Here is a 15,000-nt window from a genome sequence, read left to right as displayed (position 1 = left end):
ATCATACTCCACCTGAAATAAAGACTGTTACATGCCCCCTTCAATTCATCATACTCCACCTGTGATAAACACTGTTACATGTCCACTTTAATTCATCATACTCCACCTGTGATAAACACTGTTACATGACCACTTCATTCATCATACTCTACTTGTAATAAACACTGTTACATGTCCACTTCATTCATCATACTCTACTTGTAATAAACACTGTTACATGTCCACTTCATTCATCATACTCTACCTGTGATAAACACTGTTACATGTCCATTTCATTCATCATACTCTACCTGTAATAAACACTGTTACATGTCCACTTCATCATACTCCACCTTGTAATAAACACTGTTACATGTCCACTTCAATTCATCATACTCCACCTGTGATAAACACTGTTACATGTCCACTTCAATTCATCATACTCCACCTGTGATAAACACTGTTACATGTCCACTTTAATTCATCATACTCCACCTGTGATAAACACTGTTACATGACCACTTCATTCATCATACTCTACCTGTAATAAACACTGTTACATGTCCATTTCATTCATCATACTCTACCTGTAATAAACACTGTTACATGTCCACTTCATTCATCATACTCCACCTGTGATAAACACTGTTACATGACCACTTCAATTCATCATACTCCACCTGTGATAAACACTGTTACATGACCACTTCAATTCATCATACTCCACCTGTGATAAACACTGTTATATGTCCACTTCAATTCATCATACTCCACCTGTGATAAACACTGTCACATGACCTTGTGAGCTTTTAAGTACCTGACCAAAAAAATTACGAAAATCAACGAGGCATACAAAGCCACAAGGCTACAATTCTTGGCATCGCCCTAACCAGAACCTGAACCTGATGACCACTTCAATTCATCATACTCAACCTATGATAAACACTGTTACATCTTTTCATTCAATCACTGAAAATTTCATGGATAAGTAATCTGTTAACTGATAGTTACAAATGCACACAGAAAGGTATGTCCCCTAATTGAAGATTTAAAGAAATATGGCTTAAGCTTTTCAACTGACAAGCTCAGATTCAATACTTTTAGGAAAATACTTTCGAAGCATACAAAGAATATGTTAGTAAAGTTACTGCTGATTTAGTGGCTGGAAACATTTTCTGTAATGATAAATTCTAAATCAATAAGACAACAATAATCTTAGAAAAGATGGTAAGAAAGTGGGTATATATAGTGTTGCAGACTTAGAGTGTCCAGATGGAAAATTTATGACATATTGAGAATTTAAAGATCAATGTGAAACTCAGATGCACACACACACATACACACACACACATGCACGCGCACGTAACCCCCCCCACACACACACACACACCCTCCCTTCACACTTGCGCACACCCTACCCCCCAAACACACACACACACACACCCTCCCTTCACACTTGCGCACACCCTACCCCCCAACACACGCACACACACAGAGGAGTGACCTGTGTGGGTGGCGGGAGAGGAGGCAGACAGAGGAGCAGTGTCCCCAGGAACTGCACACTGCCGCACACCACGCCCAGCAGTAGGAAACAGCACGGTACCTTGTCCAGTACCTCGGCCTGGCTGTAGTACCTGTGCACACCACACCGCACCATGAACCGCACCACACCGCACCATGTGCCACACCACGCACCATGAACCGCACCACACCACACCATGTGTCACACCACACACCATGAACCGCACCGTACTGCACCATGTGTCACACCACACACCATGTACCACTCCACACACCATGTGCCATACCACACCACACACCATGTACCACACCACATCATGTACCACACCACACCACACACCATGTACCACACCACACCATGTACCACACCACACCACACACCATGTACCACGCCCACACCACACACCATGTACCACACCACACCATGTAACACACCACACACCATGTACCACACCACACACCATGTACCACACTACACACCATGTACCACACTACACCATGTACCACACCACACCATGTACCACACTACACACCATGTACCACACCACACACCATGTACCACACCACACACCCCACACACCATGTACCACACCACACACCATGTACCACACCACACACCATGTACCACACCACACACCATGTACCACACCACACCATGTACCACACCACACACCATGTACCACACCACACACCATGTACCACACCACACCATGTACCACACCACACACCATGTACCACACTACACACCATGTACCACACCACACACCATGTACCACACTACACACCATGTACCACACCACACCATGTACCACACCACACACCATGTACCACACTACACACCATGTACCACACCACACACCATGTACCACACTACACACCATGTACCACACCACACCATGTACCACACCACACACCATGTACCACACTACACACCATGTACCACACCACACCATGTACCACACCACACACCATGTACCACACCACACACCATGTACCACACTACACACCACATACACACCACACACCATGTACCACACTACACACCACATACACACCACACACCATGTGCCATACCACACCACACACCATGTACCACACCACACACCATGTGCCACACCACACCACACACCATGTACCACACCACACCACACACCATGTACCACACCACACACCATGTACCACACCACACCATGTGCCACACCACACCATGTACCACACCACACACCATGTACCACACCACACTACACACCATGTACCACACCACACACCATGTGCCACACCACACACCATGTGCCACACCACACCATGTACCACACCACACACCATGTACCACACCACACTACACACCATGTACCACACCACACACCATGTACCACACCACACACCATGTGCCACACCACACCATGTACCACACCACACACCATGTACCACACCACACTACACACCATGTACCACACCACACCACACACCATGTACCACACCACACACCATGTGCCACACCACACCACACACCATGTACCACACCACACCATGTACCACACCACACCACACACCATGTACCACACCACACTACACACCATGTACCACACCACACCATGTACCACACCACACCACACACCATGTGCCACACCACACCACACACCATGTACCACACCACACCATGTACCACACCACACCACACACCATGTGCCACACCACACCACACACCATGTACCACACCACACCATGTACCACACCACACCACACACCATGTACCACACCACACACCATGTGCCATACCACACCACACACCATGTACCACACCACACCATGTACCACACCACACCACACACCATGTACCACACCACACCATGTACCACACCACACACCACGTACCACACCACACACCATGTGCCATACCACACCACACACCATGTACCACACCACACCATGTGCCATACCACACACCATGTGCCATACCACACCACACACCATGTACCACACCACACCATGTGCCATACCACACCACACACCATGTACCACACCACACCATGTACCACACCACACCATGTACCACACCACACACCATGTACCACACCACACACCATGTACCACACCACACACCATGTGCCATACCACACCACACACCATGTACCACACCACACACCATGTACCACACCACACACCATGTGCCATACCACACCACACACCATGTACCACACCACACCATGTGCCATACCACACCACACACCATGTACCACACCACACACCATGTACCACACCACACACCATGTGCCATACCACACCACACACCATGTACCACACCACACCATGTGCCATACCACACCACACACCATGTACCACACCACACCATGTGCCATACCACACCACACACCATGTACCACACCACACACCATGTACCACACCACACACCATGTGCCATACCACACCACACACCATGTACCACACCACACCATGTGCCATACCACACCACACACCATGTACCACACCACACCATGTACCACACCACACACCATGTACCACACCACACACCATGTGCCATACCACACCACACACCATGTACCACACCACACCATGTGCCATACCACACCACACACCATGTACCACACCACACACCATGTGCCATACCACACCACACACCATGTACCACACCACACCATGTACCACACCACACCATGTACCACACCACACCATGTACCACACCACACACCATGTGCCATACCACACCACACACCATGTACCACACCACACTATGTACTACACCACACCACACACCATGTACCACACCACACCATGTACCACACCACACACCATGTACCACACCACACCATGTACCACACCACACACCATGTACCACACCACACCATGTACCACACCACACACCATGTACCACACCACACCATGTACCACACCACACACCATGTACCACACCACACCATGTACCACACCACACACCATGTGCCATACCACATCATGTACCACACCACATCATGTACCACACCACACCACACACCATGTGCCATACCACACCACACCATGTACCACACCACACCACACACCATGTACCACACCACACCATGTACCACACCACACACCATGTACCACACCACACCATGTACCACACCACACACCATGTACCACACCACACCATGTACCACACCACACACCATGTACCACACCATGTACCACATCACACACCATATACCACACCACATCATGTGCCACACCATACTACCACACCACACACCATGTGCCACACCATATTACCACACCACACACCATATTACCATACCATATTTCTCCACATCATGTACAACACCACATACCACATTTCTCCACATCATGTACAACACCACATACCACATTTCTCCACATTGTGTACAACACCACATACCACATTTCTCCACATCATGTACAACACCACATACCACATTTCTCCACATCATGTACAACACCACATACCACATTTCACCACATACCACATTTCTCCACATTGTGTACAACACCACATACCACATTTCTCCACATCATGTACAACACCACATACCACATTTCTCCGCATCATTACAACACCACATACCACATTTCTCCACATCATGCACAACACCACATACCACATTTTTCCACATCATGTGCAACACCATTACATACCACATTTCTCCACATCATGTACAACACCACCACATACCACATTTCTCCATATCATGTACAACACCACCACATACCACATTTCTCCACATCATGTACAACACCACATACGACATTTATCCACATCATGTACAACACCACATACCACATTTCTCCACATCATGTACAACACCACATACCACATTTCTCCACATCATGTACAAAACCAACATAACACATTCCTCACTTTGGATGATGTACACACACTTGCACACGCATGCACATACATGCACACAGGCATACTAATGCATGCACAAAGAGGCCTACACACACACACACACACACACACACACACACACACACACACACACAGATGTGCACACTACTCACACATCCTCGCCAACAGTGAGATCAGGTTCCAGGTTGTGAGGGTTGATGAAGAGGGTGGTGACCTGGTTCCACACCACTCCCCCAACCCCGTACCCCATCAGCACCACCCCCACAATCAGTCCCCTCCTCTGTGGCACCCACTGTCCACACCACACCACACCATCCACCACACCAAACACCGCGCAAACTCATGTATTATATCATCATCATATAATATCACATCACATCTTATTGCATTGTACTGTATTGTATTGAATTGCATTGCATTGTATTGTACTGTATTGTAATTTATTGTATTGGTGATAAGAAACTCTAGGGATAGCTGAACAGTACAAGGTCTTCAGAGAAGGAGCCCTCCTCAGTCAAGTGTTTCGGCCCTTATTGTATTGTATTGTATTGTATTGCATCATATTGTAATGCATTGTGTTGTGTTGTGTTGTGTTGTAATTGTACCACATTGTATGTACTGCATTGTATTGTAATTGCATTGCATTGTATTATATTGTATTGTATTGCATTGTATTGTAATTGTATTGTATCGTATTGTATTGTATTGTATTGTATTGTATCATATATCACATCACATCACACATACGTGGAAGGTGGCAGAATGGTCAAGATGCTTATCTGCCATTACACTGTCCATGTGGGTCTGAGTTCAAATCCCAGTCTTGCCCTCTCTTCCAAGTTTGACTGGCGAATCACACAGAGCATCTGATCATTCAGATGAGACAAGACACTGGAGTCCCGTGTGCAGCACATTCTTGGCTCACTGAAAAAGAACCCATGGCAACCTAAGTGTTGTCCTCTGGTATAATCTGTAGAAGAAATCCACTCTGATAGGTACACAAACATACATGAATGCATTCAAGGCCTTACTGAACACGCTGGATTATGCTGCTGGTCAAGCATCTACCAAGCAGTTTCGGGTTTGCCTGAACACAATAAACACCTCCTTGAGAAAACTAGAACCTAAACTGAAAATATACCACATCACATATCATATCTTTTCTTTGTGTCGTGTCATGTCATGTGTCATGCCATGTGTGACATGTCATGTGTCGTGTCATGCCATGTCATGTGTCGTGTCATGTCATATGTGTTATAAATCATATCATATCACAATGTCATATCATATCATTGTTGATTATAGTCCAGCCAACCACTCATTGCCATAAAAGGGCTGAAAATTCATACACACACACAGACTCAACCCCCCCTCCCACAATCACACACACACACACACAAATTCACACACACATAACTCTCCCCCCTCGCACGCACACATAACCAACACACACACACCTAAACACCCACCCTCCACCCATTTATTTGTTTATGTATCCTTTTTCTTTTTACAAGGCCTGACTAGGCATGCTGGGTTATGCTGCTGCTGGCATTTGTTTAACATTTGTGATATAGGTGGCATCTGTTTAACAGATGTGGTATAGCTTGTATGCATTGACGCCTCCTTGACAAACTGAACTCAACCACCCCAACCCAGCCCCACAACCCTACACACCTACCCCCAAACAGACACGCCCACACCCACACCAGTCCAGACACCCACCTGGACAGCCAGGCGAATGGCAACGGCGTCAACGACAGTGGGGGAAATGCCATACAGCACGCCATAGGTCAGCACCACCAGGGGAAACGACTGCTGCACCGTGAAGAACGTCCCCACCAGTGACCCCCTGAACACACACATCATCCAGTCACCACCTCAACACACAGTCAGTGACCCCTGAACACACACATCATCCAGTCACCACCTCAACACACAGTCAGTGACCCCTGAACACACACATCATCCAGTCACCACCTCAACACACAGTCAATGACCCCTGAACACACACATCATCCAGTCACCACCTCAACACACAGTCAGTGACCCCTGAACACACACATCATCCAGTCACCACCTCAACACATTGTGACCCCTGAACACACACATCATCCAGTCACCACCTCAACACACAGTCAGTGACCCCTGAACACACACATCATCCAGTCACCACCTCAACACACAGTCAGTGACCCCTGAACACACACATCATCCAGTCACCACCTCAACACACAGTCAGTGACCCCTGAACACACACATCATCCAGTCAACACCTCAACACACAGTCAGTGACCCCTCAACACACACATCATCCATTCATCAATCATCACCAAACAAAGCCCCGCCCACTCCATTAATCATCACACACCTACAAACCACCACCGAATCATCACACACCACCTCTGCTTGTCAGTTGAAATTCACAAACAATGCACACACTCCTTTAAACTTCAAGTGGCTTTTATGTATATGATCCTTTTTTTTTTTTTTTGGCCAAACTTAAATCAACCATACTCAATATTCAGAGGATGATGCATGCTCAGTTTTTAAGTGACAAGGATAATGGAATCTTTACGGATTAGGGGAACTTTAACATACTTGCGGTGTGTGTAAGCCACACCCCTTGGATTGTTTTTAATCAGAAATAATAAAGTACACTGGGTTAGGTGCAGGAACAGACTGGAGACTTGCAAACATGTTTAGTGAACACCAACCCTGAACCAAACACACATCACCACAACCAAGAAAAAGCCACACCCACTGCACTATCACCATCCAAACACACACACACACACACACACACACACACACACACACACACACACACAGTTTCAAATTCCACTCCACCCCACCCCCATATACCCACTTTCCCCAAACTCACCATTCATTCCCCTCCCCCTCCTCTTCTTTACGATAATACTAAAATGTACACATCAATACTCTAACAAAATGTCTTCAATCACCTATATGTGTGATGGGACATTAAACAAAATCCTCCTCCACACACACACACACATACGCACACAAACATACACACACACACACACACCACACCACATCCAATACACACACACACACATACAAACACACACACACACACATACATGCACACACAGGCACACATACACTATACAATAGTCAGTTGTGTTCAACTATGACCATCAGAAGAGGTAACTGCTGTCTAGATTATCTGGGCTAGAATTTGATTATAGTGGACAGTGTCTTGCCCAAGTAACATCCCCACTCTCTCAGCCAAGAGGGTTTTAGGACAGTCGGCATTGGGATGGTTCCAAAAGGCCAGCTAGCCCCTCAAGCCTGCAGCACTAAGAGCCAGTGCAATTTTTGCCTACTAGCTTGAGTCATAGTCCTCCAAAAAAGACTAAGTTGTAAATGATTTCCCACTGCAATGGAGAAACCATTTATAATACAGCTCTCACTTAGCTGTTGGCCCAACTGTAAGCTAATGTCAATCTGTTATATAAGCTGAGTGTTGGGCACACACACACACACATATTCACACACACACACCACCCCCAATACCCACATACCAAACACCCACACCACACCCTGAACACCCACCCCCCCACCCCCATACAGGCGTGTTTTTTCCTACGTGTGGCAGAGGAAGCCGATGGCCAGGAAGAGCTTGGTGTGCAGCCTGTTGGCCAGCATCCCCACCACCGGCATCAGGACACTGGTCACCATGCCCTGAGTCTGGAACACCCACAGCGTGTCCGTGAAGTCCGTGCCCCCATCACCTGTCCGGTTCCGCAGGTACGACGTCAGGTAGGGGTTGATGTTACCTATGGAGGCGTGGAACTTTCAGTCAGACACAGCATGGTTCAATTCAGTCAGACAGTATAATTCATTCAGGAAGACAGACTGCTCAGCAAATAAACAGTACAGTTCGTTCAGAAAGACAGCACACATCACACAGACAGCACACTTCAGTCACACGACAGCACACTTCAGTCTCAGTCACAGACAGCACACTTCAGTCACAGACAGCACATTTCAGTCACACAGCACACTTCAGTCACACAGACAGCACACTTCAGTCACAGACTTCATTTGAACAGACAGCACAGTCACACAGACAACACAGTCACACAGACAGCACACTTAATTCATCATAAGCAGGTACTGATTCACCTTGCTCTACTTGAAGTAGTTCATGTTTCTGTTCAGTCATCATCACATAACACAAAGGATTCACATCTGCTCAGTTACAGAACTTTACTTCCAGACCGGAACTTTCCTGTCAAATTCACAGTACAGCATTCAGTACTGCTGACATCACAATGAAAAATATTACTGATTCCAATGACTATTTCCAACACTAACATGGGAGCAATAAAGTGCAAAGCCTGACAAACAAACAACAGAAGACAATGCAAGATATTGAAGAGAACGGGATGTAATGTACACACACACACACACACACACACACACACACACACACAAGCACTGACCAAAGGCGTACAAGGTTCCCAGGGTGCAACAGAAGAGGAAGCAGCAGGCGACTGTCACCACAGCACGGACACCCACACTGATCAGGGGACAGCACTGTGATGCTCCTCCCCCCTCCCCCTCTCTCTTTCCTGCCCCCTCCATGGGCTGTGAGGGCTGTCTTCAGTGCTGGAGCTGAGTGAGGATCAAGATTAGAACGTCACACATTCAATTTTCTGTGCCTTTGGGGGTGACTAAAACTCTGTGTGTGTGTGTGTGTGTGTGTGTGTGTGTGTGTGTGTGTGTGTGTGTGTGTGTGTGTGTGTGTGTGAGTTCACACAGGTGTGTGTGTGTGTGTGTGTGTGTGTGTGTGTGTGTGTGTGTGTGTGTGTGTGTTGTTTAAGTATGCATGTGTGTGCATGCACTTCTGTGTGTGTATGTGTGTGTGTGAGAGAGAGTTCACACAGGTATGTGTGTGTGTGTGTGTTTGTGTTTGTGTGTGTGTTGTTTGAGTATACATGTGTGTGCATACACTTCTCTCTGTGTGTGCATATGTGTGTGTACATATATGTGCATGTGTGTGCAAGTATATGTGTGTGTTTGTGTATGTGTGCATTTGTGTGTGTATTTGTGCAAGTGTGTGCAAGTGTGTGTGTCTGTGTGTGTGTCTGTGTGTGTGTGTGTGTGTGTGTGATTGTGTGTGTATGCATGTGTGTGTGTGTGCGTGCACATGTGCATGTGCATACATGTGGGTGTGTGTGGGTATGGATGCAAGTGTGTGTGTGTGTGTGTATACATATGTGTGCATGTGAGTGTGAGCATGTATGTGTGTATGCATGTAAGGAGAGGTAGCAATAAAGAACTAGTGGCAATATCCACAATACTTCCCCCCTGAGACGGAATGAATAGTATTTCACTATTTGCAACACAGCGTGGACGTTCACTCTGTCAGTCACACAGATGGGTGGAGGGGAAGCAAGGTGGATGTTGCAGGACTAGCTGCTGAACACTGCTAACTGAGGTGGTCATTCCACCCTGTCTCTTCCTGACCAGGGTGGAGGATGGCTTCGGGTAGGGGGGTGGGGCAGCAGGTGACAAATATGGGGAGACAGGTGAAGGAAGGGGTAGAAACAGAACCACTGCACGTCTTAATTGCTTCTTTGTTGTTTGTGTTTTTTTCACTTACTTTCACCATCAAACTGTCAGTCATTCTGATAAACTGAGAAAGAACATGAAGTTAAAACTCGATTTTAAAAAATTTCAGGATTCCGCAGTAACATGATATAATCTGGGGCCAACTTAAATGACAATGTTCGTGTCTTTTGCACTGAAGTAAAGTGAGAAATCCACCCTTCCCATAGACAGTTGTTTGTTGTTTTCAAACGACGCGAAATGACCCATTTCCTGAAATCGAACTGACAGTCTCAACCCGCCATGTTCTTTGTTTACCCTAAGAACGGAAAAAGGCCCTTGGTGATTGGCACACGCTGAATCGACGTGTCATTGCAAACGAATTCGTGAACTTGCCAAACTGGCTGTGCAGCGACCAAACTTTTTATCAACCCTCCACATACTATGAAACAGAAAACAGGTCACCACGTAGAATCAGTTCAACTTTGCACGAAAATGGTCTTTAAATGGGTCCCTGGGTGACTGAGGGCATTGAAACAGGATATCACCACCTTAAGTGAATATCCGTTCAACTTCGCATGAAAATTAATCAGCTGCAGTTAAAATGGGTAACTGACTTGACCGAATTTTAGACAGTATAATAGAAGACTGCTGCAGTTACGTTACTGAGTGTAATACAGCTGTATCGGTGATTATCAGCTGAAATAATTGTTTAACACACTTTACCAAACCAATGATGTGTAAAAAGAAACCGAAAGTTAATGATACTCACATCAATCACAAGCTACTTTGTGCCAACTTCATGTCCTTTGCCTGGGACGTGTTTCATTTAATTGTTATTCCATCAGGCCTTTTTTCTTTTCTCTTTGGCCCTGACGATGCCGCCTTGCTTTTTGTGCCTATCACATGATTCCTGTCAGCTGCTCACAACACATGAGTCATGACCCCATCAGCAAGGTTATAGTTATCTCCCCCAAAGAAAGCTTCATTGTTTGGGGTAAGGTAAGGTCAATCTCCCTCACAGCATTGGGTCCACGGCCGGTCAAGGTCACACGATTCTCGAAGCGGCACTTCCATGCGATGGCGAAGCAAAATTAATGTTAAAAAGATGCTTCGTTCGACTAAAAACGAATTTCAAAATCTATTGAAAACGACCAGTTATTTTGACATCACCACCTTTAATTCTACCCCCACCCCACACACACAATTTTTATGCTTAAAACGACTGATGCCCCGCCCCCCTCACTCCCCCTTGTCCGAAGGGCTGTATTGTTTTCCGTAGACAATAAAAGACTCTTCACGTTTTCATGTTTCTACACACACACACACACACACACACACACACACACACACACACTGACTTTCTCTCTGTGTGTCTGTGAGTGATTGTATGTGTATGTATGTGTGTGTGTGTTTTTTTCTTCTTTTTTTTTAATATAATTTTTTTTTTCTCCTCTGTTATGTATCTCTACTAACACCATGCTTCCATTTCATTTAGTATTGTGCAGTGTAGACCCTATTCAGGGCCAATGGCGGGGACTGGATGTAAAAAAGCACACAGCGCTGCAGTGCCTTATCCTCGACTGAAATATATTATAGGGACTGGTTGTAAAAAAGAACTCCATGCAGTGGCTACACTTGAAACTAAAGAATTTCAGTTGTCTTGTCTTGTGTTCTCTCTCTCTCTCTCTCTCTCTCTCTCTCTCTCCGCTCTCTCTCTCTCTCTCACACACACACACACACACACACACACACACACACACACACACACACACACACACACACACACACACACACACACACACACACACACACACACACAAAGGACGGTTTTTGAATAAGGGTGTCCGAGGATTGTGAGTGGGATCGCTCGAATGTGGTTTTCAAAGTACAGAATGTAAAATCAGTGAACTTGTTTGTGAAGTGAACTGTGAAAAGTCTAAAACTGAGCGGAGAAAAACATGCAGTGAGCTCAACAACGAACAAAATCAGAACCCTGAGAAAGGAAGATTAACTTCAGCACTGAATAATGTAAATGAAATGGAGCAACATGGTCGTCAATGGGAATTTCAGACTCAGAGTATCTGACATTTAGGAGAAGCTTAGCTGGACTCAAAACAATATTCAAAATGTATTGGGAACGACCATGCAGTTATCTTGACTTCCGTTCTCTCTCTCTCTCTCTCTCTCTCTCTCTCTCCCCTCAGGCTATGTGTGTGTGTGTGTGTGTGTGTGTGTGTGTGTGTGTGTGTGTGCCTCTGTGTATGTGTGTGCGTGTGTGTGTTTGTGTTTCTATCTCTCTCTCTCCGAGTCATACATGTCATGTGTATTTCTATAACCTTTTGTTAATTTGTGAATATTTTCGGATTTCATTTCTTTGTTGTGAGGGCTGGATGTAAAAAGCGTATGCACGCTTGTTCCACCAAGTTCCCTCATTAAAAAAAAAAAAGTTCTCTCTCTCTTAATTTTTTTTCATTATCAAAGACAAGGGAGTCTGAGGATCATAATCAACCAAATCAAAAATTGCGCAGGCTTAATTTTTTGGGGGAAACGTCTTTAATCTCCTGAACAATGTAGCACGTGCATTTAATCTCCAGTGAAGCGTTTCACTATAGGCCATGTCTCTGTCTTTGTTTCTTTTTCCTCTGTTCAGTAAATGGTTTTAGTCAGTCTTTCTGTAGTTGGGCAAGTACCTGATTCACTCGCTAAAGAAGTAGAAGATGGCTTTACTGCTCAATTTTCCTTGCCTCCGACCTAGTTTTTTCCGAGGCCAAAATATTTGATACATTGACATCAGTAGTCTTGATTAAGATTCAGAGGAGTAAAAAAAAAAAACACTTTAAAAAAAAATAAAATAAAAAGTCATAATCATATGACACTAAAAAGTTACACTTGGCATCAGTCTTTTAAATTTCTTAGCTGTTGATAAGCACAGTCACAGTTGTGTAGAACGACTTAAACCCAGTCACCTTTCTGTAAACCGCATGTCGCCCTGTCTTGTCCCGACTAAACTTGGATCACATAACAACGTGCACCGTAACAACGCCAGCTTATCTCTCACGTGTCCGTAACGGAGGGTCTGGGTTTGATTATTTTTATATCGATTCCTTTTCTCACTGATTCCGGGGCACAGTAGGCCTATATGTAGCTGCCCGTAGAGATCTTTCCAGTAAAGCAGAATTGATGGATTGGATATTTCTCATGAAGAAACTGTGTTGAATAACATCTCTCTCTCTCTCTCTCTCTCTCTCTCTCTCTCACACACACACACACACACACACACACACACACACACACACAGTGACACATACACACACAAAAAATACACTGAAGCCATTGAACAACATATTAGCTTTGAGTTGTGGGGTTCTTGACACCGCTGAGTAATGCCACCCCTGTGTACTGCCAGTCGATACTGTGCATTTGTTTGGGCTAAAAGAATTATGGGGTTGCTACCTTATACTGATGAGAACACCAAATGCATGACCTAATGTATAGATCGAGATGGAGAGGTTCTCCATACTCATGTATAGGTAGATACATCAATTAGGCCTACTGAATGAAATTACTGATGGTGAGCAATGACAGGGTAGGCTACTACAAAAAAAAGGCTTATAACAGGTTGTATAGTTTGGACATAACTTGGGAAATTATTGTATACTAATGAACAAAAGAAAAAGACCAAATCAAACATGACCGCTCCCCTCAGTGGTGTATTCGGCCATTGTATTTGCGAAATTTGAATAAGAATCTGTACCTCCGATTTTTTTTCTTCACTCTTATCAGTCTTTTGAAATGGTGTTTTACAAGTGACACCGAAAACGTGAGCAACAGCTGTAGGCCCACATGTAGTCGAAGAGTCCAAATAAATTACAATATCAGCATATTGTACGTCACTTTGCCATTCACGTCATAAGTTTCTTTTGACTGACGGAGCGGCTGCAGAATAGGTTACAGCAGGAAAGTTACACCTGTTACAGAGTTACACATTTTACACAGGGGTCGATTCGCAACAAGCCAATAAATTCGGCCGAGTAAAACTGCACATAACATCT

At 45.2% G+C, this 15,000-nt stretch overlaps 1 protein-coding gene across 1 annotated transcript in view; it reads right to left on the bottom strand.

Moving 5' to 3' along the window:
• The window catches only part of LOC143284581 (apicoplast pyruvate carrier 1-like), a 26,199-nt gene extending 14,316 nt beyond the window's left edge, over window positions 1-11,883 (bottom strand). The window contains exons 1-6 of the mRNA XM_076591399.1: window positions 11,718-11,883; window positions 9,838-10,009; window positions 8,979-9,168; window positions 7,088-7,214; window positions 5,518-5,657; window positions 1,484-1,613 (exon numbers count right to left, since the gene is read on the bottom strand). Coding sequence (XP_076447514.1) covers window positions 1,484-1,613; window positions 5,518-5,657; window positions 7,088-7,214; window positions 8,979-9,168; window positions 9,838-9,979 — 729 coding nt within the window. The 5' untranslated portion in view covers window positions 9,980-10,009; window positions 11,718-11,883. The remainder of the gene's footprint in view (window positions 1-1,483; window positions 1,614-5,517; window positions 5,658-7,087; window positions 7,215-8,978; window positions 9,169-9,837; window positions 10,010-11,717) is intronic.
• Between the last annotated feature and the right edge of the window lie 3,117 nt (window positions 11,884-15,000).

The sequence above is a fragment of the Babylonia areolata genome, chromosome 8 (genome assembly GCF_041734735.1).
Source record: "Babylonia areolata isolate BAREFJ2019XMU chromosome 8, ASM4173473v1, whole genome shotgun sequence".
In the NCBI taxonomy this organism is placed as follows: Eukaryota; Metazoa; Mollusca; class Gastropoda; order Neogastropoda; family Buccinidae; genus Babylonia; species Babylonia areolata.
Note: the sequence above shows the minus strand (reverse complement) of the source record. Positions and strands in the feature narration are given on the sequence as shown.